Raw genomic sequence first — 26,715 nt, 5'->3', positions numbered from 1 at the left:
ACAATGGTGGATACCCCAACTGGGGCCGAGGTGGAGGCCGAGGCAGGGGTTGGGGCCCTATCGGGGTAAGTTTCCTCTTTATGCACAAACATTAGCACATGCATAATGTTATGCTCAGAGGGACGCATCCAGGCCTACTTCAGATGTTAGAAGAAAAGAATGAAACAAATTCATTTGGATTAGGAGTCTTTGTATTTATGCACAAAAGGGAAGTCCTCTCGGAATTGTGAGCATGTGGGAAATTGGAAATAAATTTAAGGTGTTTATTTATGTGTATGACAGGTGCTGGATATGAAAGAGGCAGGGGTGGAGGGGGCAGAGGGTATGGCCGAGGTCGAGGAAGGATGGGTGGCGGGCGTGGCAGGGGTGGTGGCAACCAGGCATAGTCAGGGGATCAGTGTGCCTTTTGCTCTAGCCGAATATGCTTTTGCCTAAGCGAGACACAGGGTTAATGTTAATGGAAAACTTATAAAAAGCGTGATAAAAATGTGGGTTGTGGCGCATTGTTAAGAAGTGATTTCCTTCTGTTTCTTGTTGATGATGTGGATTTGGGCAAAAGGGGTTGTTTTTGTATTGTCTCGTTTTTTTTTCCCTTCTAAAGCGAGAGCAAAGTTGGCCACTTCTCTGATTGCTCTGTAAATCATTTTCACCTTCAGGTTTGTCAATCTCCCTATTGTATTTATATAGCCAGACCTCCTATAATTTTTTTATTCCTTAAATGCATTCTGCTCATATTATGCATTTATGCTCTCTTTCAGTCTCATATTTGGTACAATCTTTATGGGCTTGGTAGCCAATATTAAGGCCTAATCCACACTTACAAACTACCCATGGGCCCAGCATTGGCCCAGTTGCAGGACATATGGATAAATGTTGATCAGTAGGTACAAATAATGAGACTGGTCATAAAACGAAGGAAGCATTTTGTTAGGTAATAAATAGACCCATGTTTTGAATATGAATTGTATTTGAAAGTGAGAATGTGAGAATTTTAAACAAGAAAACCCATGAGTTGTATGATGTCATACCCCATTTTGTTTTGGCACCTACTCAATCTAGAAGCACACTCTTGTGTCTCTTTGTCCTATAAACGTGTCCAGGTTCATTCAAGCCCTCTTCAAACGATAAATCCCATTTATTCATATTATAATGTAGCCAAAATTCACCAACTTTATCTCTTGCTCAATTGCTAGTGTCCCTATGAATTTTGGATTTTTTTTTTTAAAAAAAAGAGAAAATAGTGATGACTTGTAAAATATAAAACCATTTGAAAATTCATATTGGAAGGGTAATGATTTTTTAAAAAAATTATGGTATTAAAAGAATTTATTACCTTAAATTTTAAAATAAATTTTAAGGATTATTGAAGTAATTTATATTTCTATTAAGGAAAAAAAAAAAAAGCCGAGACCAAAATGACGTCCATCGCCCTTCATCGTTGCTTGAAAACACACAAAATTTACTCTTGACTTCCTCTTCAAAGCCCATGAAATTTTACGTAATAGTAACTCTTGACATTTTCGGTAAAGCCTATTTAATTGTTCAAACGTTGAGAAGAGTCAGCTGTGGTCCACATCCCATACAACCAACTAGGCAACATGCCCACGGTATTATGCCCCGCACCTGCCCTCAATGCCCTTACATTTTTATTTGACTCTTTTCCATTTCACTTTCCAATTCTCGGTGCCCACGAAATCCTCTTCCATTGTGTTTGATTCTTATTTTCATTTCAAATAGATTTGCCTTTTAGTTTTCCATGGAAAAAAAAAATGCTTTTCTAAATAAGATTATGATTAAAATCAACTGTTTATATGTGAAATGTCTAGATAATATTATAGGAGGGTTTACAACATAGACGTGATCGTCGGTTATGCTGTCACTATAAATATGAAATGAGTATAATTATCAGTATATTATAAAAAAGTTCATTTCCTTGTTTAGATCGATTGTCCTTTAACAGGCAAACCCTCGTTAATAATAAAAAGATCTAATTAGTCAATATATAACGATTAACGCTCAAATAATAGACACTTCAAACATCCACTCTTTTTAAAAAAGAAACAACCATAAAAATGAAGTTAATGTCACAAGCCAATTAAGTAAACAATTTATTCTTCAAATTTTCTCATTTAGAATCATTGTTGACTTGATCATCAGAAATGGATTTGACTTAGGTGATATTTCCTTCCTATAACCTTTTTCTAACATGTTACGAGAGAAAAACCTTTCGAGGACGGCCCGAGTTAGAATAGGCCAAAAGAGTATGAAATAATTCTATATAATTTTTGGACAAGAAATAAGTATTTATTATTAATTAAAAAAAGTCCAATGTGCATTGAAAATAGAGTTGAATCTGTCCCTATTTATGGGCTAGGTTCACCCACGCCCTCTCCCACCATTGCTTCCATCATGTTCTTAACCCTTCATTTTGCTTTTGAGAAAAAACTAAAGAAAGGATTTACCTTTATCATGTTTTGTGGTGGGAGATTTGTCGCTTATTTGTATTGGGTGTACAACAATTCAATCTCTTCAAAAATAATGGTTTAAGATATGACCTCCATGATTAGTGTGTGTATATTGTAATTATTGTCCTAAAATTGGTGTATTATGCCCCATGATAATATACCTTAGTATAAAGAAATTTAACTTAACATCGAGTATTAATTGGTTGTCAGTTGAAATGATTACATCGTTAAATTTAATAATTTATTTTGAATGGTAGAAAATAAAGAGAAATAAAATTCTAAAAATTGATTTAATTGAAAATTTTATTTTCTTACTTTTATGAATTTTCAATTTTCTTCCTTTTTAATTTATTTTTTCTTTTTGTTTTTCTATCATTTGTTTTTGCAGTTTTCATCATCCAAATAACATCTCATGAATGATTTGCAATTTTTGTCTTATCATTTTAAATTTTAATAAAATTATACTATTTATCTTTATTTGATTAGAAATTAAGAATTTTTTTTTATTTACATTGAATTTGGATTTTTTTTTTTTTTGGGGTAAAAAATGGGCTGGCGTGGCCGCGTGGAGGGGTGGATGATAATGTTCTATAAATGGATCAAAAAAAGGATTCAATGAGAAGCCACGTATGAGAGGGCTTTTAGCCAATTCTCACCGTAAGAGGCCTAAATGATTGAATGAAGGTAGACATACGCGCTGTCCCAATCCATTGAATATTCCCATCAGATTAGCGTCTATATATTGACCTTCTCTCTCTACGTCTTTCTCTCTTAATGTACAGAGTTGGAGGCAGACAATCATCTCCTAATTTTTCTTTCCCCAGAAAGTGAGAGAAAATGGAAGAAAGCTCAAGAAGGAAGAGCTCAAGAAAAGGAGACAAGGACCCTTTTTTGTGTACTTCATAAGCTTCCTTCTGGCGATACTCCTTATGTTCGAGCCAAACATGCTCAGGTCTGTTTTTATTTATTTATTTATTATTTTTATTTGGGTGCATGAATTGATTTTTCATTTCTAATGATGTAATTTGCATACTAATATAAAAATTTGCCCATTTTTATTTATTTTCATGTCTATTTTCTTGTAGATGGATAAAATTTGCCTGTGATATCAAAAAGTTAGAAAGATCTCTGCCAAACTTAACTCATTTTGTTCTATATAAATGGATACTTGTAGAATAGATTTGATATGATTTTGTATAAAGCAATAAATTTGAATAATTCTAATATCATTTTATTAAAAAGATTTATAAGAAAAAAAATCGTCATGATTTGATTTGGTATCAGAGACGATCTAATATGAGTGTTTTATAATTTTTTTAATTATTAAAAAAAATTTATTTAACAATTAAAGAAAAATGGGTTTTATTTTCGAATATATGTAATAATAAATTAAAATTTATCATTTGATATATTTCACTTAATATTTTAAATAGAAGATTTATTTTAAAAATCTTAAATATTTCTAAGGTTGAAGAGTAGCACAAGCCTCATATTCAAACTAATTAGGCTTAAGAAGATTTAATGAATTTTTGTTTACTTTAATTCCAAATATTAGTTAAATTTCCTATTATTGTTGGAATATCCAAAATATGGACATGAGTGGGTCCCAACAACAAGATTGGTAGTATTAATAGGAATCTCCTTTTGTTGAACGTGAAACCCATCACATATTCATCGAAGTCATTTGGCTGAACAAGAGAAGGAAGAAAAGGCCAATGTGCTCAATCATTTATAGAAAAGAAAACTTATCTCCACCTATATTTTCTACAAATCCAAATTTTAGTGAAAGTGTTACATTTGAAAGTGCTTTTAGAAGAATCACTTGTCAAGTGTTTGTTTGAAAAATATTATAAGTGATTTCAATGCTACATGTAATTTTTCATATTTTTAAAAGTATTTCCTAAATTTAACTAAACACCTTATTTTTGTTTTTAAAATAACTTATTAAGGTAAAAAACATTTCTTAACATCGTTGTCAATCATACTTAGTCCTTGTTTTAAGATATTATGTCAAACATGTTTTCACTTCAACAACCCAATTGCCATTTTGGTATATTGAGTAGGTTTTTGAATTTCAAAGTTTAGCAAATATGACTTAATTTTTTGAATTTAAAAATAGTTATTAACAAAATAATGGTGGAATGGAAAATATAAATTATAAAATATGTTTATATAATTAAAAAATTGAGAGTTTTATTTTACACCTAGTGAATAGAATGAGAATGAAATATTTATTTTCTTTCTAATTTATTTGGATTATTTATTAAAAAATAATAAAAATAAAAAATGGAACAAAATTCACTGTGATTAATCAGTATTTTTGATACCTTTTTCAAGCTTCCTTTTATATCATAGTGTGCTATTTGAAAAATAATACATTAACGCTACATCTTTGAAAAATAATGTTAAAAAATATTCAAATTTTCTCTTAAGAATATGGCATCTAGTAAACTTTGGCATAAAATGTGGTCTACCAAAATGCTAATTATTGCTAAACATAGTCATAAATTGTTGAAATAAGTTGTCAAATTTCAACCTTGCAATTCGCATTGCCATAACTCATAAATTCAGTGAAAGTTTGTAGTCGCTCATTGGTGAAGTTGCTTCTTACGGTCCAAATTAACTTGACATGCATCATTTGTTCGTTATCTAGAGAAAGCAATATGTGTTATGAATTATATACAATTTTGTTTTCATAATGAGTAATTTTTTGTTTTCGTAATTTTTCATGGTAGGACAGCTGGTTGAGAAGGACCCTGAAGTAAGTATAGTATTGTTTTGGAAGGCAATAAATGCAGGAGATAGAGTAGATAGTGCACTTAAGGACATGGCAGTAGTGATGAAACAACTAGACCGAACTGAAGAGGCCATTGAAGCCATCAAGTCTTTTAGAAGCCTTTGCTCCAAACATGCACAAGAATCACTTGATAACGTCCTCATTGACTTATACAAGGTGCACTGGCTAAGTCTTTTTCCACAACCAACTTATGCGCAAAAGCTTTCTCATATATTAATAATGGAAGTCAATATTGTATGATACGTGTAGAAATGCGGGAGAATAGATGAACAAATTGATTTGCTAAAGCAGAAGCTGAGGTTGATATACCAAGGAGAGGCCTTCAATGGAAAACCCACCAAGACTGCTCGCTCCCATGGCAAGAAGTTCCAAGTTTCTATTAAACAAGAAACTTCTAGAATACTAGTAAGTTCCCTTTAATGAATGTAAGTTTTTCTAATCAAGTTTAAGGCTCTATTCGAAATTAGCTTCATTTACATTTTGAACCTTATTGTCTACATATTTCCCTTATTTATGGAGCCCGAGTATGAGGCCATGTGAGGTAAGGCATTGTTGGCCTATTACTTGATAGCTTTATTCATGGAAATGAATAAAAACCAAAGAGTGCAACAAAACTATATAACATAATATCAACCCTTAACCAAATATATTATACTTAACAACATTTTGGCTTATATCACAGGGTAATTTGGGTTGGGCCTACATGCAAAAATCCAACTATATGGCAGCTGAGGTGGTGTATAAGAAAGCCCAAATGATAGATCCAGATGCGAACAAGGCTTGTAACTTGGCCCTTTGCCTCATCAAGCAGGCCCGAAATAGCGAGGCCCGTTCGATTCTCAATGAAGTATTGCAAGGGAACATTCCAGGCTCCGAAGATTGCAAGGCCCAAAATCGAGCCCAAGAATTGATGTTAGAGGTAGAGCCTAGGTGGCTACCGCCATCGACGAAGATGAAGATTGCAAGATTTGATCTTGAGGATGATCTTATTGATGGGCTTGAGAAGTTATTGAATGAATGGGCTCCATCTAGAACAAAGAGGCTTCCAATCTTTGAAGAGATATCTTCATATAGAAACCAATTAGCATGCTAAGGTTTCGTTTAAGCCTAGTTGGGTTATAAAGTATATGTGGAGATGATAAATTGGAGGGTGTATTTAGTACAAATAATGGACTAGAAGACGTAGATTCTTACAAATAAAGGCCATTTTTCTAGGATAACCCTATGTTTGGTGCATTCATAATTTTTTATGATCACTTTGAATCATGGAAAAGAAGTATCAATGAAAAAAAAGAAGCTTTTATTTGTTTTGTAAAAAAATACCAAAAGAAAAAGATAAAAGAATTTACATATATTTAGATTGCTATTTCTTTGTATGAAAATGGATAGAATGTGAGGGATATGATAAAAAAATTACCACTAAGTCTAAACATCTTATTATTTTTTCTTTGTTCTTCAATTTTTTTTTTTCTTTTCCTTGAGAAATATGATAAAAAGTTATTAATGATCTTAAGCTTACCATACTTCATTTTTTTTTTATCTTATTTTATTTTTCTTCTATTTTTCCTCCATCTTTTTAATAATCTAAATGAAAATTTAATGAAATGTTTTCCTAAAAGGATTTAATAGACTATTACAAGAAAAATGCGAAACAATGCACTTTTTACATGACAAGAAAGGTAACTTAGGTGGTGTCTATTTTTTGGTTGAATAAAATAAACTAAAATATTTGACTTTTTCTATTTAGTTAAAAGCAACCTATTGATATCAACCAACATAATTAAAATAAACTTATTATCAATAGGTTCAATTTAATGATATTGGTTGATATCAACAAATTACTTTTAGCTGAATAGAAAAACCTAATATTTTGACTTTTTTTATTAAGTAAAAAAACGAACAACACCTTAATCTAGTCTAAATTGGGTCTTAATTAATTAATCATTTTAATTAGGTTGGTTGATATCAACATGTTACTTTTAACTAAATAGAAAAAGCCAAATATTTTAACCTTTTCTATTCAATAAAAAAAAACACCATTTTAATCTAGTCCAAATTGGGTCTTAATTTATTAATTAATTCAACAATAGTGCAATATTGAGTTAACTTCAAAATTAGATTCTTAGGGAACTAATAATTGTCTTATGGATCTCAATGGTCCCCACTCGAGCTCATATACCTTGATGACACAATTTATGAGGATTGGTTGGTTCTTATTTCACTTGTGTGCAAGAGGGTGTTTTGGTAATCATGTAAGGCTACATAGGGGTAAGTGAGCAATATCTCTAGATTGAACTAATTGATTAATTGGAGCCCTATTACATTAATTATCCATTAGCAATGTTTTTAGGCTAAATTAAGCAACTCAAGCCTATGTTAGACTTAAGTCACTTAAGCTCAATAAGAAGCCTATAAATACCCCTGTTAGGGGCTTTAGGCTAACCATTCTCCCCCTTGAGTCCAAAGAGAGATCCCTAGCTTCCAACCTAAAGATCTCAACCATCTTGATGCTCAAACTTAAGAAGGAGTCATCAAGTGGAAGATTGTTGAGTTTATGAGATCATATGCAATTTTGGAGTATTCAACATGTTAGGATAGAACCCTTAAAAGCATGACATGATGGAATAAATTTAGAATTCATTATTTATTTAATGATGTTCCAATTTTACTTTTATTTATCCTTGTTCCATGTATTATACTTTATGAGCATTCTTGCCTGCATCTTTTGCATTGTACATGAATTAGGTGTATTAGGAGTTGCATAGAATATTTAAGTTATGGGTTCCTTGCAAATAGATGACTTGTTCACAACCGGTTCATGGGTTTAGGCAACCCATTAGAGGTTATAGTGCACCACTTCCTAATTGGAGGGATGATTAGTCTTGGTTATCGGGATGGGCTTCCCATGGTAAGTGCACTAGTGTGTATGGTTACACATTGGACAAGACCTACAATGAGTCATGACTTAAGGCTATCAAGTAGTCATGACCTCACCCAATTACTTCATTTTGTTGTCTCTCAACCTTGAGAGAATATTGAGCTTGTGCTAAAGTTAGCAATTACTTTGACTTACGGGTGATATCATAAGTTGATCATATATTCCCTATGGATTGGGTCATTGTTGATTGAAGCCGGTAGCAATAGGTATTCTCAATAAAGGCACCATGATATCTCTTGGGATTGAGATAGTGTGACCCATTGGGTGATCTTAAGGAGGTGTGTTCATGGAAACTATGGCCATAGTAGTTCCTTAAGTAGAACTTGACATAGGCTTTTTGAAAACTAAGACATGTTAATTGAACACACAATAGGAGGATCTGTAACTCAAGGATAGTAGAGGTAGTCTTGAAAGGCTGATAACTTTCACCTTGTTAGATTACGGATACCAGTTCATGGGGAGACTAAACACAATGGATAGTAGTCACAGACCCGAGCACTTAGTGTCTCGTTGTTATTTACATAGGATATTAGAGTTCGGTTGATTATTTGTAATGGTGTGTTGAATCAACTTTAGAATTGGATTATGATGGAACCTGGTTCCTGTTCTGAGCTCATATACCTTGTTAGCTTGGGTTATAAGGGTCGGATTGTCTCTATGTTCACTTTTGTGCATAAGAGTGTTTTGATAATTGTGCAAGGTTGCATAGGGGTAAGTGAACAAAGTCTTTAGATTGGGTTAATTGATTAATTAGTAAACCCTATTAGGTTAATTAATGAATTATAACCCATTTTGGGCTAGATTAAGTGACCCAAGCCCATGTGGGCTCAAGTCACTTAAGCCCACTTAGGAACCCTATAAATATCCTATAGGGGTTAGGGTTCCAATAGCTTTTATCTTCCACCATCCAGAGAGATTGAGAGCCATAGCCTCCACCATTTTTTCCTCTCCACCAGAAATGTGCCAAGATTAAGGTTTGAGTCATCGGGCAGAAGACTTTGGGTTTACGAGAATTCTATGATTTCGATCTTCATCTTCACCATGTGGATTTGATTCGGGAACATCCAAATCTCAGGTATGGTTTTCGTTAGCACTTTCTGAATCCTTTTAAAGTATAAATATGTTATTTTTCCGCTGTGCATAGGATTTAGAAAAAGCCTAGGATAGTTATGCATATTTCTAACCTTTCGGACTTGGAAAACAAAGAGATCCATTTTTTTCCCATCAACCAGTATCGGAGCCATAGGTTAGTAATCATGCTAGAACCATTCTAGGGTGTGCTAACTTGTTTTTGCAGGATTTTTGTTTATCCCATGGCCCCAGGGATAATTAATGTGCATTTTTATTTTATTATGATCTTATTATAACATGATGATTATAATTGTGATTGTTTTTTTACTGGGGATGTAATAATTACTTGGATTGGTTTTTACTTTTCCTAGATGGGTTGTAAGTCTCATAAGAGGCATAGGATTTTTGTTTTTGTAAAAATCCTTTATATATATCTTAGAGTGATATGTGAACTCCAAATCTTTGGAGTATAGGATTTTGTTGTAAAAATCCATTTTTTTATTTTTATCATTCTTTGTAACCTATGGAGAGTATGGAAGCAATCCAAAGCATCACAAAGTGTTTGTGTACATTCCCTTGCTGGAAAAGAGAAAAGAAGGCTTCTTGAAGTTTCTTTCATGAGTTCCTATGGTGATTTAAGGGGAAAAAAAAAATCTTAGAAGTTTTTGATTTGAGATCCTTGGTAGCATAGTTTCTTCATCTTTAAATTAAAATCGGGATGACTTCTAGTGAGTTTCTTGGAGCAATCCACTATGATTTTGAAGCTTAGGAAGTCATGAATTCAATGCTTTGAACAGATCGCAATTCAGAGTTGAAATAAGGGAGTTATAGCAGATTGAAGCTAGGCTGAGCAGAGAGCATGGCGGAACAATGATGTTGACTTCAACCCAAAATTGGGGCTACCTCCTGTGAATTTTTTAGGGAAAACCACATATGGTTTTGAAGCTTAGGAAGTCAAAAATCCATTACTTCAAATGGATTCCAATTTGGAGTTGAAACAAGGGAGATATGGTTGATTGAAGCAAGACTACTCAAAGGGCATGCAATTACGGGATTGAGTTCAGGCCAAATTATTTTTAGTTGTTTGGGCTCAATTTTTGGGCCTCTTTTTGTGGCAATTGGGCCCGTTGGGTTTTTCTTTTTTCACTAACCATATCTTTGGTAGCAGGGCCATTTTGGTATTTTGGATTTTATCTAAGTTTTAGTTACCAAATTTGCAACAGGATCCCTAAGACCATGTGAATTATTTATTTAATTTCCTTTTATGTCTTTCATGCTTTTTTTTATTTTTGGCATAAAATATATATTTTTAGTCTTAAGTTAATGAATTTTTGTATTTTTTTTCCTTTTTTTTAGATAATTTATTAAATTGAAATGTGCTAAGAATTAGGAAAATTTTATTTTAGGTAAAGACAAGTTGGAAATAAATAAAGAACTTACTTCCTTTTCAAAATTAAACTCTTAGTGATATTTTTTTTTTTATCAAATAAATCTTTTAAGATTTTAGATCTCTAAGAATCTTTTTATTTCAAGGAAGATGTTTTATTTTTCCAAGTCTTTATGAAATAAAATCTTTCCTATTTAGCACAAGATTCTAATTTAAAGAAATAAATTATTTTTGGAAACAAATAAAATAAATTAAAATGGTACTTTTGGATTTTCTTAAAAGAATAAATTTTCATGAGTTTTATTTCCACTATTATTTATTTAAGAAATTGGTTGTTGTCATTTGAAATTTCGAATTCCTTTTTGTACTTTCCTTTATTTGGGTTAGGTGGTTCTCTAGGCTCTCTTCCCTAGAGAGAAGGAGAATGACACCTAAATTGGTCCTCCAGGCTCTCCCACCTTGAGAGAAGGAGGAAGCTGTTTAGTTTGAAGAGGAAAGTTCAAGGATAAGGAATATGAAAGATATCATTATTTGGCATAGGAGTCCCAATTCAAGCAATAAATAAAAGTTTTGGAAATTCTTATGATAGATAATTTATTTTAAGATAGTTACCAAAATTATCTTAAAGTCTCTCTTCCAAAATATTAAGTGGGAGTGGGCCATAGGCAAGCCCATAGCCTCCAAGATCGACCCCATCTTGATTTTAGGTCCATCACCATTCTAAAGATGAGGTGACCCAAGGAATCAAGGGATATGGACTATCCTTTATGGACAAGACTATATATGTTTGTAGTGGAAGTGGCCAGTCCTAAAGACAAAACTCTTCACTTGGTAATTGTAGAACCTCCATTTTGTCCCTTTAGTACATGTCTTTAAGTTCATTTCCAGTGCTCCATAGTAGTCTCTTGGTGGCCCATGGCTACTTATACAACTTACCTTTTTTTGGCCACCTTGGAGACTTTGTTTGAGGGGTTTATCCGACTTCCCATTGTGACTCTTAGCAGCCTTAATTTAGACTTAGGCTTTTCCTTCAAGTTTAGATTAGGCTTCACTTAGGTGCACTTTAGGTTAGACTCATTTAGGCCCATCTAAGCCCACTTAGATTTATATAAGCCCACTAAGTTTGCCCTAGGTCACTTAGGCACTTTTTAACTCACTTTCTTGTATGGTTGCATGGCCCACATAATTTGTACAGTCTGCATGTTTCTGATATATTTATTTATATATTCACAAATTTACCTATCCTTAAAAAAAAAAAAAAATTTACATGGGATTGATAGTTTTGCTTTATTTATCTATAATAAATATATATATATATATATATATATATATATATATATATATATATTTGCTTTATATATTGCAAGATCTCTAACTTATATTTTATTTTATTTTTATTTTTGTTTTATTATTTTTGCAAGGAAATCTCAACTATTTATTGACCTCTTACAAAGGCATGTAGACTAAAAGAAGGCAAACAAAAATATTTTTAGAGGGAAGAGATCAACTGAGCTGCATACGTATGAAAGGAAAAGATTCCCCACAGGAAAAAGAGAGGCATTATGATTTAAAAAAAAAAAGAAGGGAAATGGAAGAAAGGAAAGTGGATTTCCTTTAGCAGATTGAGTTCTTGGAGGCTGATACAAATACGCAAAAGACGAATTTTGGAAAGATTGCGGGATGAAGGAGAAGAGAGAAAGGGAAAAGGAAAATGAATCGGGGTTTGGACGAGTTGTTGGGGAAAAGCACACAGGAGTGGGAAATGAGCAATTGTAGCTGAGGCTGTCCAGGTATGCTTCTTGTTACTCTTGGAATTCTTACCCATATTCGATTTCTCTGCGTGTTTGTTTTTGAATATTTAATATACTATTGATTGGTGTGGACAGAAAGTGCCACAAATTGTTTTGTTGATATTGGTTGCTTACTTGTTTGCTTTGAATTTGTTTATGATATTCCCCACTAGCCTGAGCCCATTGAAAGATCATGAGATATGGCTTTATCTGATTTCTATCTTGTATGTTTGTTCTCTCCTTGTTTTCTCTGTTCTCCATTATGCTTGTTTTTGCTCATTCCTCCTAATTTTCTGGTGACTGTTTTATAAATGTTTCACATGAGTTGAAATTTTGGGAGGATAAAGATGAAGAGGCCTTGTGCTAGAAGAAGTTCAAAAGAGACATCAATGAGAAGGAAGTTGATGCCCATCCAGTCATAGTATGAAGCTCTCCGTCTCCCCTATTGTTCATGCTATAGTGGCAGGGTTGCACTTGACCTTCCTAAACCTATTGAAGCTTTGAAACATTCAGCTAAGTCAAATTCTGTGGTGGTCTATATTATTGAGGAATCTAGGGAGAACATCACTGCTAAGTGGTTTAGGAAATGAATGCCACAAAGGGAATATTGATACAAAATTGTTTATTGATGGGAATACTCTGCCCTGCGTAACGAAGTCCAAGAGTGTCATTCAGATTCTGCAATTGCTCTATTGCCATGTGTTTAAATCTAGTGGTGACATTTGCTATTTTTTAGTTGAGTTGTTGGGACCATTATTACTGGAACGAGATGGTTCTCTTAAGCCACCCGTTTGATCCAACCTCATGTTCATTCAATCATTTTGGCCTTTAAAGCTTCTGATGTTGAATTCCAAACCTTACTTTCTGAACTGAGAAATGATGTTATGGAGTATCTACTTTCAGCTCATGTGTGCACCATGCAAGGCGATCATTTTAGTCTCAGTTTCAAGAGTAGATGGATGTAGTAGTCCTAGTACCTCCAATGGTGATTTAGGCTCTTCATCAAGTGATTTAGATTCAAACACTTCTTCAGATGGTGAATCAGAAGGTGTTTCCTCAATTTTGGGAATGACCCTACTAAAGGTAGTTATTAAGGTCTTATAAAGAGGACTCCCTACTCCGTATAAGAGGAAAGTCTCGATTCAAGGTAGAAGGAGGCATGGTTTAATCAGTGACCAAGAGGTGCCTGGTTTTCGAAACGGCTTGGTCCAGATTTTGTAGTTGTCAGTAGTGATGTTCTGGCCGGAAAAGTGTATTCTAAATTATTTGATTGGATTGTGGGAAAGAAAATTTGTTTCTCTTATGACAGATAGATTGCACTAGAAGATGGGTGATCCTTTAGAAGCTGTGAATTATGCCATTGACCTCCACAAGAAGATGATTGAAATGTGTTACTGATGTTAAAACATAATGGATATGAGAAAGCCTATCACTAAGACTTTTGGCTTATCATTTGTTGGTGAACTTATCAAGACTTTCTGCCACCTCTCCCATTTCCATGTCTGCATGGCCTTCATTGTTACCAATAGTTCCATATACTCGGATTCTGGAAGAAAACAGACCAATAACCTATGGAAGGATAAAGAACACTTCAAGTAACATTAATTGTATTTATCGTTAATGATCTATGGTGTTTGAATGATGGAAATGATGGAATTCCAAAGGTTAGAGTCTCCTAACTAGCTATGGAAAATTAATAGGCCATTTGGATGCTACATAATATGTTAAACAGAATGCTAGAAATGAGGCTGGTTGCATTAACAAAAGGAGAGTTCGGAATTATCTATATCAGGGTTTTGAGTGGATATATAGTCTTAAAGCTTTCTTACCATCCCCATTGGAATTGCTGATTGTAGAGTTTGCCAACTATCAAGTGACAAGTGGCAAGGCTATTGACTAAGTTCAACTAGCAAACAATAAAGCTGCTTGACTTGAGTAGAAAATAACGACTGGGAGTATTGTTAGTTAGTTAGAGGTTTGTGATTGATATAAAAGGTGCAGTCTCGGGAAAACAGAACAAGGGCATTCAGTTGTATAGAACAGAGAGCAAGAAATCAAGAGAGCTTTGCAAATCCATAACCATAGGTTTGTTTAGGTTATCTTGTATAGAAAGAAACAGAGGTGAGGAGGGTTCTTGGGGAAAAACTGTAATTTCTTTTGTTTTTGATTCTTGTGTAATCTCTGGTTGGCACAATTGAATAAAGGCTTCAGGAAATCAGTGTGGAAGTAGATCAAGTTGATTGAACCATGATAATTCTCTTGTGTTCTTGATCTTGGTTGATTGTGTACCAGCTGTTTGGTTTTATTCCTAAGAGAAGTTCTTGCAAACTGGTTGTTTTTCCTTTTAGTTTCTGCTCTAATAGTCCCTAGTTCAAGGCTGGTTCTTCTTCAACAATTGGTATCAGAGCCTTTGGGTCTTAATGGGGACTGCAAAGTTCGATGTAGAAAAGTTTAAGTGATTTCAGGTTATGGAGACTAAAGATGAGGGCATTTCTGGTTCAATAGGGGCTCCAAGATACCCTACTTAGAGAGAAAAACCTGCCCAGTACCATGCAAGAAAAGCAGAAATTAGAGTTGTTGGAGAAAGCTCACAGTGTTATTATTCTTTCTTTAGGTGATACTGTGCTGAGAGAGGTGGCCAAAACAAAGTCTGCAGCTGAGTTGTGGCTCAAGCTTGAGAGCCTATACATGACTAAGTCATTAGCAAACCAATTACATAAGAAAATCAAGTTATATACATTCAAGATGATCCTAGGTATGTCAATTGAAGAGCATCTTGATCACTTCAATAAGATAATCTTGGATTTGGAAAATATTGATATCGCAGTATCAGATGAAGATAAAGCAATTATGTTACTGACTTTTTTAGATGCATCATATACTAATATGAAAGAGGCCATAATGTATGGGAGAGACAACCTGACCTTTGATGAGGTGCAGTCCATTTTGCATGCTAGAGAATTACAAAAACAAGAAGAATCCAAGGAGGAGTCGGGTGAGGGTTTAAACATCAGGGGCAGATTTGAAAAACGAGAAAAGAAGGGCAAGAATTCAAATTCCAGATCAAAATCCAAGACCAAGAAGTTCAAGTGTTTTATTTGTCACAGGAAAAGACACTTCAAGAAGGATTTCCCGGATAAGAGACAAAACACAGTAAAAAAAAACTGTGAATGAGGGTGATGTTGCTGTGATTTTGGATGGATATGATAGTGTTGAGGTGCTGAATGTGGCAGAGGTGGACTCGAGCAAGGAGCGGATACTTGATTCAGGGTGCTCTTTTCACATGTGTCCTATCAAAGCTTGGTTTGAAGAGTTTAAAGAAGCTGATGGAGGTCATGTCCTGCTGGGCAATAATAAACATTGCAAGATTCTTGGTACTAGTACCATCAGGATCAAGCACTATGATGACATTGAAAGAGTTCTTGAAGATGTCAGGTATATACTCGAGTTAAAAAGGAACCTTATCTCACTTGGAATGTTAGACAAGTCAAGATATACATTCAAGTTAGAACCTAACTCGTTGAGAGTGCTTAGAGGTTCAATTACTGTCATGAAAGGGACAATAAAAAATGGGTTGTATACTCTTAGAGGCCAGACTGTGACAAACATAGTTTCTACTGTGTTGAAGGAGGATATGGGGACAACCAAACTATGACATCAGAGGCTTGGTCACATCAGCCATAGGGGATTGAAAGAGTTGGAGAAGCAAAGAGTGTTGGGAAACTACAAGCTGACAAATTTGACTTTTTGTGAACATTGTGTGTTTGGCAAGACTACAAGGGTGAAGTGGATTGTAGTCTGGTTCAGGGTGAGATGCATGCTGTCAAGTTCAGGGTTGTCAAAGGTTTTTTGGGCTGATGCTGCAGAAACAACTATCCATTTGATCAATAGGAGCCCATAATTAGCATTACAATTCAAAACCCCTCAAGAAAAGTGGATTGGGAAAGCTGTAGATTATCAACATCTCAAAGTTTTTGGATGCACAACTTATGTACACACTAAAACAGATAAGTTAGAACCACGGGCTGTAAAGTGTATTTTCTTGGGGTATCCGAAAGAAGTTAAAGGTTAGAAGTTGTGGATAGAAACACAAGGCAAAAGGAAGTGTATAATTAGCAGAGATGTAACTTTTAATGAGCAAGATATGTCAAAACAAACTCTAGCCAAATATGTGGAAGGGTCAGATCAGTTACAGTTTGAGGTGGAACATGAGAATTTGCAAACTGAAAAGTTTAAAGAGACTTCATCAAAGACAGTTTGAGAAGAAATTGTACATGAAAGACAAGATGAACCAACTCAAGGGTTGGAATCCTATAGTTTGGTAAGAGACAGGTAGAAAAGACAAGTCAAACCTTCCAAGAGATATGTCCAAGCTGAGATGACAACATTTGCATTGAGTATAGCTAAAGAAATAGTGGATATGGAGCCAAAAACATACCAAGAAGCTATCAATAGCAATGAGGCTGATCAGTGGGTAAAAGCTATACAAGAGGAGATAGATTCCTTAAGGAAAAATGAGACTTGGGAATTGGTCACTAAACCAAGGACAAAAAAGTAGTAGGCTCTAAGTGGGTTTTCAAAAGAAAGCAAGAGACACTAGGGAATGAGGCTCCAAGGTACAAGGCAAGGCTGGTGGCTAAGGGGTTTTCACAAAAGGAGGGTGTTGATTAAAATGAGATATTCTCTCATGTAGTCAAACACAGTTCAATCTGATTGTTGTTGGCATTTGTAGCTCATGAAGACTTGGAGTTGGATCAACTGGATGTAAAGATAGCATTCTTGCATGGAGAACTTGATGAGCTGATTTATATGCAACCACCCGAAGGCTTTGGGGAAGGAATCAAGGATGGTCAGGTATGTTTACTTAAGAAATCCCTTTATGGCCTAAAGCAATCACCTAGGCTATGGTATAAGAGATTTGATAAGTACATGCTAGATATTGGTTTCAATCAGAGCAACCATGATGGATGTGTATATTTTAAGCTAACTAAAGACAACATGGTATATCTTTTACTATATGCGGATGACATGCTAGTGGCATGTAAGGAGAAAAGACACTTGGAGCAGGTTAAAGAGATGCTTAAGGCTGAATTTGAAAAGAAAGATCTTGGTTCAGCCAAGAGGATTTTGGGAATGGAGATAGAAAGAGACAGGAGCAAGAGGGTACTTAGGCTTTCTCAAAAGTCATACATCTCAAAGGTACTAAGCAGATTTGAGATGAATAATGTAAAGACAATGAGTACTCCTCTAGGACAACATTTTAGACTTTCCATAACACAAGCACCTGAGACTCATGAAGAGAAAAGGTTTATGGAAAGGATACCTTATGCTAGCATGGTGGGTAGTGTGATGTACACTATGGTGTGTTCTCGGCCTGATCTTGCATATGCAGTTAGCATGATAAGAAGATATATGAGCTGGCCTGGAAAGCCACATTGGTAAGCAGTAAATTGGCTTTTTCAATACTTAGCTGGTACTAGAAGCTTGGGGTTGGTTTATGGAGGTAATAGTCAGTTGGGAACTCAGTTACAAGGGTTTGTAGATGCTAATTATGCTGGGAACATTGACAACAGAAAGTCTCTTACTGGATATGTATTCACAGTGTTTGGAGGAGCAGTGAGCTGGAAGGCCAACCTTCAGTCAGTGGTAACTCTCTCAGCCACTGAAGCTGAATACATGGCAATGATAGAGGTTGTGAAGGAGGCAATTTGGCTGAAGGGTATTATAGAAGAATTGGCTATGTACAAAGGTAAAGTTGTTGTATATTGTGATAACCAAAGTGCAATCCATTTAGCCAAGAATCAGTCATTCCACGAAAGGTCCAAACATATTGATGTAAGACTGCACTTTGTGAGAGATATCATTGCTGTAGGAGAGATTGGAGTTGGAAAAGTTCCTACTAAAGACAATCCATCCGACATGTTGACTAAGTCTCTAAATGTGACTAAGTTCAAATACTGTTTGAATTTGATCAACATGGGAGACTGTTGAAGACTTCCTATTAGGGAAGGTATTGAGACCTGAAGGTAGTTCAGACACTTGTCAACTTAATAGGTTGTCAAGGTGAAGGTTTGTAAAGTTTACCAACTATCAAGTGACAAGTGGCAAGGCTGTTGACTAAGCTCAACTAGCAAACAATAAAGCTGGCTGACCTGAGTAGAAAATAACGGTTGAAAGTATTATTAGTTAGTTAGAGGTTTGTGACTGATATAAAAGGTGTAGTCTCAGGAAAACAGAACAAGGGCATTCAGTTGTATAGAACAGAGAGCAAGAAATCAAGAGAGCTTTGCAAATCCATAACCATAGGTCTGTTTAGGTTATCTTGTATAGAAAGAAATAGAGGTGAGGAGGATTCTTGGGGAAAAACTGTAATTTCTTTGTTTTTTATTCTTGTGTAATCTCTGGTTGACACAATTGAATAAAGGCTTCAGGAAATCAGTGTGGATATAGATCAAGTTGATCGGACCACGATAATTCTCTTGTGTTCTTGATCTTGGTTGATTGCGTACCATTTGTTTGATTTTATTCCTACAAGAAGTTCTTGCAAACTGGTTGTTTTTTCTTTTAGTTTCTACTCTAACAGTCCCTAGTTCAAGGTTGGTTCTTATTCAACACTGATAATGAAGGAACAGAAGGAAATTAAAAGCTGAGCTTCAGTTTCTAACATCGGGTTCACACGACGGTCATGTATCTTGTTCTGGGTTGGTTGTTAAGAAAAATCACAACCAAAGCCATTTTCAGTTAGTGCCAAAAGTAGATTCCAAAGTCCTAAGGATTGAGCCAGTTTTCAAAGATAGACATATATGGAATATGATTTGTGTACAACGGAAAATAAGTTAGTGAGAAGATGATAAATGATATTTGGTATGGGTATTGCTAGCTTTGGAAGTTGTTTGTTGGATAAGCATAGAATTACCTTATATTTTGTCCTAAAGGATGAACACGCAGTCCAGATACAGTTTGCAATGGAGAGAGTTCTTACTATTTTTGTAGTCATTGAAACCCAGAAACTACTATAACCAAATGATGTATATGATTTTGTTCACTATGCCCGCTTCAGGATCCATTGAGATGCAAATGGTGGGGGACCTTAATTTACTAAAACCCAATAAGACCTTTAGAATTGGAGGGTATTTTGTATGGTCTACTCTACTTGCTTATCATAAGGATGAAAAAAAGATCAGTATGCCTGGAATGTCGTGTTTGATGTGACAAAATCTATGAGCTAGAAGAGATGGCTCTGTTCTTCGTCACTCTTCTGAATACCAGAGGCTTGGAGACCATATTAGCTAATGCTCATTTGGTCAAAGATTTGCAGTCGAAACCTATTTACTTGGCCCAAAGAGCATTGTACCCAGATGTGATTGAGTCTTGCCCACCACTTGGAAGCTGCAGGAGCTTTTCTAGCATGGAGATGGAATTGAAGCTACACCAAATCTTTTAGTAAGGGGTTTCTCATTATGAAAGAAATGATATGGACATTGAAACCTAAAGTTTATTTAAAAGGGCCTCAACTTGAGAAATTTGATATGAGTGGCTTATCCTTCCCATAGAAATTGTGAGAGTCATAACTCAAAATCAAGAACTGCCAGTCGCAAATCATAATCACAACCAAGCTGACAAGTTAAGCCCAAGGCTGGATTGTTTTGGCAGCCAATGAAAAAAGAGCTGACAAGCCATGGGGCTCATGCAGACATGACTCATTTCCTTTCAACTGGTTCCAGAATGATCCAAAACTAAATAAAATGGAAAGAAGCAATAAAGTTTTATGAATTTGTAAGAGTAGATAAATTGAGAAAGGAGCAGGCAAACAATGAAAAAGTTTTAGTGATCTTGAGGAAGCTAGAATTGAAAATTATGATATGGTTGGAAGTAGACATCTCAGAGGAAATTCCCCACCGATCAGTTGACCCAAATGATCCTGAACTCGAAGAAAAAATAATTCAGCACATGGCTACATCCCTAGTAAATGCACCACCTGATCAGAAGAGGGCATTACTGTTTCAATTGATGAAACTGAATTCAGGAGAGAGAAGCTCCTTGTTGCTGCTACCACTTTTGTGTCTACCTCCGGCATTGATATCTGCCACTTTTCCTTACCATGTCTCATGATCTGGACAACCCTTTACAAACTCAAATGGAAAATGCAACGAGCAAAGGAACCAATCACTATTACTCTAAAAAATAAGAGAATGGAAAGAGAACCTTATACAAGAAGATTTGTCTTGTTCAAATTAAAACTGGCAATATATTGGACATGGAGTTAGCCAAGAGTGACAAGGCACATACAATGAAGAAGAGATTGCAGCTTGCCCTCGATATCCTAACTGGGGAAAGCTCATTAACACATTAAGGATCTGCACTTGTTTTGGTTGCTTAACTTAGTGATCAATTTTATGATGATATTGTGAAGAACCTAACTCAAATAGGGAGGCTCTTATTGAGCTGATAACAACAGCTAAGTTCTATTTAATCCATTGTAATCTTTTGGCATGTAGCAGCTCAAGAGGTTCTATTCAGCTATTTGATTTGCGACAATAAGCAGTATGTGATCACAAAGCAAGGATATTACAATATGGAGAGTCCAATGGGCTTAAATTTGTTTGAAAAAAATTCTCATCTATCTTAGCCTTTAAGCTAGCATCTAATGAAAAGCATTGGAATTTTCACCATATTCTACGACGAATGCATGCATGGTAGTATGCTTGAGATCATTGTAGGCCTTTATCCGAGAAGATACTGATGAAGGCAACAACTCTGAAGGGAGGGAATTCTGCAAGCTCCTGAAAATGAGAAAAGCTGATTTTTATGATGATAAAGCAGCAGAGGAGTCTAGTATGGAATCATCATTTGAGGGGGAATCCTAGGTTGAGTCTTGACAAGCTTCTTAATTGTAGGAATGAAGCGTGATTGTTGGGAGAACATGGGTGCGATATTCAGCAGTGAGGGTGAATGAGTAACTTGAGAAGGAGATGTATGAAGAGAATTGAAATATTATAGGATCACATGTTAACATTTAAGCATGCATTTAATAGCAAAAATTCAACCGGTTACCTTGGTTCATGCCATGGGAAGCCATTTCTTCTCCCTCTGATATCCAATAAGCTGCTTTCTAGGTGCGTGATGGTTCGAGAATGAGGGATCAATGAGCTCTTCCCTTGCCTCCCAAAATCCAGTCCAAAGTGTAAGTGTGTGTGTGTGTGTTTGCCGGGAGTGCTCTCCAAGAGAAGAAAAGAGGATGCTCTCAAAAAATGCACACACATCTCTCTCTCTCTCTCTCTCTCTCTCTATATATAAATAAATTCATATATATATATATATATATTACACATTACACACTTTATTTGGACGACTTGACTTAATGGGCCAGTCAAGTGAATTAGGGTGAGCCCATAAAAAATCAAGCAACAATATGTGTCCAGTCTCATTATGGACCACAATGCAAAAAATAAATTAACACTGATTTATGATATTATCAAATTGATTATGTAAGTCCACACATAAAAATTCCAACAATTCTCCCACTTGGACTACATAATCAAACATCACAACATATACATAATCATAAATCAATGTCCCATAGAATCTCATAAAAAACAAATAATCAAAAGCAATCATATATGCTTCATTGCTTGATTCATAGGGAAATGTACAATAATAGCAATCCTTCCAACAATAACATAGTATTACAATACTAAAAAGGGGCTCCCACTAACTTAATATAACCTAGGCTTCCAACAACCCCATTTTAGATACATGTTCCTGAAACGCAGTTATGGGTAAGCCTTTTGTTAATGGATCCGCCAACATACTTTTTGTGGACATGTGTTCAATATCAATAAGAGACTCTGCAACTTTCTCCTTAACAAAATAGAACTTTACATCAATATGTTTGGAGCGAGAAATACTCCTAGTGTTCTTGGAGAAAGCAACAGCTGCGGAATTATCACAAAATAATTTCAGCGGTCTAGAAATGGAGTCAACAACTCCCAAAGCTGAAATAAAATTCCGCATCCACATAGCATGACAACAAGCCTCATAACATGCCACATACTCTACCTCCATAGTTGAGGATGCTGTAAGTGTCTGCTTGACACTTTTCCAAGATACAATTCCTCCTACCATCATAAAAATATAGCCCGTAGTGGATTTCTTATCATCTATGCAGCCAGCAAAATCAGCATCACAAAACCCAACTACATCAAGTAAGCTGGTGCGCTGATATGTCAACATTAAGTCCTTAGTTCCTTGCAAATACCTAAGGACCTTCTTAGCTGCTTTCCAATGTTGACTCCCAGGACTGCTTAAGTACCTTCCCAACATGCCCACAACAAAAGTAATATCAGGGCGTGTACATACTTGAGCATACATAAGGGTGCCAACCACATATGAATAAGGAATGGTCCTCATTTCCTCTCTCTCATCATCATTTTGAGGACATTGAACCTTTGAAAACTTATCACCCTTCACAATTGGCGCTTTAGTAGATTTACAGTTGTGCATATTGAACCTCTTCAATATCTTTTCAATATAGGCTCTTTGAGACAATTTAAGCACTCCATTAGCCCTATCACGAAGAATATTTATGCCTAAAACATAAGAAGCCTCACTAAGATCCTTCATGTCAAAATGGGTTGACAACATGTGCTTTGACTCAATCAACAAGTCAGGATCATTTGATGCAAGTAGTATATCATCAACATATAAAACAAGAAATATGTAACTACTCCCACTGACCCTCAAATATATGCATCTGTCAACTATACTCTCTTTAAAGCCATTTTGGGTGATAATCCTATCAAACTTCAGATACCACTGCCTCGAAGCCTGTTTAAGACCATAAATGGACTTATTGAGCTTGCAAACTAAATCTTCCTTTCCAACTTCTACAAAACCAGTAGGTTGCTCCATATACACCTCCTCATCCAAATCACCATTCAAGAAAGCTGTCTTGACATCCATATGATGTAGCTCCAAATCAAAATGAGCTACTATGGCCATAATCACTCTAAAAGAGTCCTTGGTCGACACAGGTGAGAAGGTTTCTTTGAAGTTAATTCCTTCTCTTTGACTATAACCTTTAACCACAAGTCTAGCTTTATATCTCTCTATTTTCCCGCTAGAATCATGTTTGGTCTTAAAGACCCACTTACACCCAACTTGTTTACAACCATGTGGCAATTCAACCAAGTCCCAAACACCATTCATATACATAGAATTCATTTCATCATCCATGGCTTCTTTCCAAGAAATGAATTGAGGACAATGAATTGCTTCTTGGTAAGTGACTGGATCAAAAGCATCATAACCATCATACTCATGCTCCTGCAAATAAACCATATAATCATCTGAAATAGCCAGCCTACGAACCCTCTGTGATCTTCTCAAAGGAACCTCATTAACAATAGTATCTTCTACAAGAAGGCTAGATTCCACTTGATCACCATGCTCTCCTTGATTAGTGGCTGGCTGTTGGACAATAGGAACATCCACATTTGGAACATGAGATGTAGGAAAAGGAATCACAACATGTTCTTCTCCAAAAGGTATCTCACGAGGCACAAAATTTAGATCAACATTAACTTCATCCTTAAAATATACAACCCTGTTTGACTTACTGATCCTGGTGGTATGAGATGGACAATAAAATCTGGAACCCCTCGATCCAATGCAATAGCCAACAAAGGAACCACTAATGGTTTTAGGATCAAGTTTCTTTGACTGTGGGTTATAGGGCCTAACCTCAGCCTTACATCCCCAAACATGGAAATGGTGAAGGCTGGGTTTCTTTCCTGACCATAGCTCATAAGGTGTCTTAGGCACAGACTTACTAGGCACTTGATTCAAAATATATGTCGTAGTCCTTAAGGCTTCACCCCATAGAAATTCTGGTAAAGAGGAATTGGACAACATGCACCTCACCATATCTAACAATGTGGGATTCCTCCTTTCTGCAACCCCATTTTGTTGAGGAGTGCCTGGCATTGTATATCTCGCATCAATGCCGTATTCCAACAGAAACTTAGCAAATGGTCTAGGATTCCTTCCAGTCTCATCATATCTCCCATAATACTCACCACTTCTATTAGACTTCATAGCTTTAATGGGCTTTCCTAACTGCAACTCCACCTTAGCCTTAAAGGCTTGAAACATATTCAAGGAGTAAGATTTCTCATGGATTAGTTCAACATAACCAAATCTAGAGAAATCATCAATAAAAGTGATGAAATATTTATAACCCCTTAAAGCAGTTGGTGTCAAAGGACCACATATATCTGTGTGGATCAAGTCTAAAGTACTTCCACACCTATCAATCTTCTCCTTTCTGGTCTTTGCTGTCATCTTCCCCTTTAAGCAAACAACACAAGTTTTGAAGTCTGAGAAATCAAGATTAGAAAGCACAATTCTCACTCTTTGCAGCATTAGAAGAAACAGATGCATTGGAGGTTCCTTGATTTGAATTTTCTTTCCTCTTGAATTGCTTAAAGCCTCCAAAATTCTTGTGTGGAGGTTTTTTCTTCATATTACTGACTTGATCAGTTACAAGAGCAAGGGAGTGAGTCTCATTTTTCTTCAGTGAGACTTCATGTTGCACTACAATGGACATCAACTCCTCCAGAGTCCATTCTTCCTTCAAGGCATTGTAAGTCAACTTCATTGCATCAAAGGAAACAGGAAGAGACTCAAGTATCAACCATTTCAGAAAATTTTCACCCAACTCCACTTTCATCTCATTTGCCTTGTTGAAGTAGTGCCTTAGCTTGATGATATGATCTTTAACCCCACTGACTCCATCATATACGGTAGTTGTGAGAAGCTTCAAATGAGTTGCCATTTCTACCTTATCAACCTTGGTATAATTGGTCTTCACATATTCCAAGAAGTCTTTGGCCCTTTCCGTCTTTGGCACGCATTCTTTGATAAATTTATCCATAGTGAATTTCATCACCATCAAACAACTCCTGTTGGAGTGCTCCCATCTTTCATAAAATGATCTTTCATCTGCAGAGCTCACATCAGTGGGCTTACTTGGCTCATCAACCCTCAAAGCCAAGTCCAGATTTTGCAGAGTCATGCACGTTAAAGAACTCAAACCATTCTTCAAAATTATTTCCAGTTAGAGGTTTGATGGCAGACAATTGCAGAGAAATACCAAGATTGCTGGTAGCTAGAAAATAGCAAAATTCAACAATATGCATGTTATTACAATATCATACATTTGCTAGTTTCCATAATTTCTCAATTTAGCAATAGCTTGGAATTTTGAAAATTCCACAGCGGTAAGGACAACTAATTAAATATTACAACCAAGATGTATGATTACTACTCAAAAAGTGCTATTTGATAGCCTCTAATTAATCCTTTTAAACACTTTTGAGTAGTAGTTATTGCCTTTTAGCCCAATTAGCATGTTAAGGCCCCTTTCAATCAATTCTAATCAAAATGTGTAAGTTTTGGTGTTATTGTTAGAATTTTGATCACCAAAGCATTAGGAGATTGAGGAGAGTTATATGGAATCCTTGGCAAGCAATGGGAAGCTTAGAGGAATGAAGAATCGAAGCCTTGAAGCACTTTTGCCATAAGCAAAGTCTGGAATGCAAAGGGGAAGCAAAGAGAAATCAGCCATGGAGCATTCTTGATGACAGTCACTGCAGCTACTTTTGGAGCACTTCCTGATGTCCAATTCATGCATACAATATGTCATTTGAAAGCTTAGGAAGTCAACAATCCAATGCCTCAAACCGTATGCAATTTGGATTTGAAATGAGGAAGTTACAGCCTTTGGAAGACAACTGCTCCAAGCTGAAGGAAGACTTCACAAAAGTGCTGCGAAATTAGCCCTTTGTTGCAAGATATTTCGCAACACTTTTGCACAGTGCTATGGAACTCCCCTGAAGCTTCACGCCGCGATGGAAGCCAAACACCACAAGATGGAAGTCCACTTTGCAAAGGTGTTGAATCAGCAGGATGCTATGAAGAAATTTCGCAGCTCTTCTTGTGCACCTGCGAAATTTCGCAGACCTCACTTTTCTCCTGCGAAGTGGTCCTGAGTGCTTCCCGATATTTGTAACCGACACTTGGAGATATTTTTCATTAGATTTTTGTTGCCTAAATGCCCAAATTCTCCTTGTAAGTCACCAATGATAGGATTCCTTAGTTTTTAAGTTATGAATTTGGCTAAAATATCAATGTAATAGTTGATTATGTGATTTTGGTATAAAAGGGAGCCCGAGGAGCCTGTTCTGAGGTGTGAGGGTGATGAACCT

The 26,715-nt window shown here is 35.7% G+C and overlaps 1 protein-coding gene across 1 annotated transcript; it reads left to right on the top strand.

Annotated features, from left to right (window-relative positions):
* The first annotated feature begins 3 nt into the window (after nt 1–3).
* LOC117918125 (protein SULFUR DEFICIENCY-INDUCED 1-like) lies at nt 4–6,459 on the top strand. Its single transcript, XM_034834649.1, has 7 exons — nt 4–65; nt 119–191; nt 283–397; nt 3,248–3,417; nt 5,206–5,418; nt 5,512–5,667; nt 5,945–6,459. Exons 1-7 carry the CDS (start codon nt 4–6, stop codon nt 6,353–6,355), a joined length of 1,200 nt encoding a protein of 399 aa, XP_034690540.1. The 3' UTR covers nt 6,356–6,459.
* Nucleotides 6,460–26,715: the final 20,256 nt, after the last annotated feature.

The sequence above is a fragment of the Vitis riparia genome, chromosome 7 (assembly GCF_004353265.1).
Source record: "Vitis riparia cultivar Riparia Gloire de Montpellier isolate 1030 chromosome 7, EGFV_Vit.rip_1.0, whole genome shotgun sequence".
NCBI lineage: Eukaryota > Viridiplantae > Streptophyta > Magnoliopsida > Vitales > Vitaceae > Vitis > Vitis riparia.
This window is presented reverse-complemented; position numbering and strand designations above follow the sequence as displayed.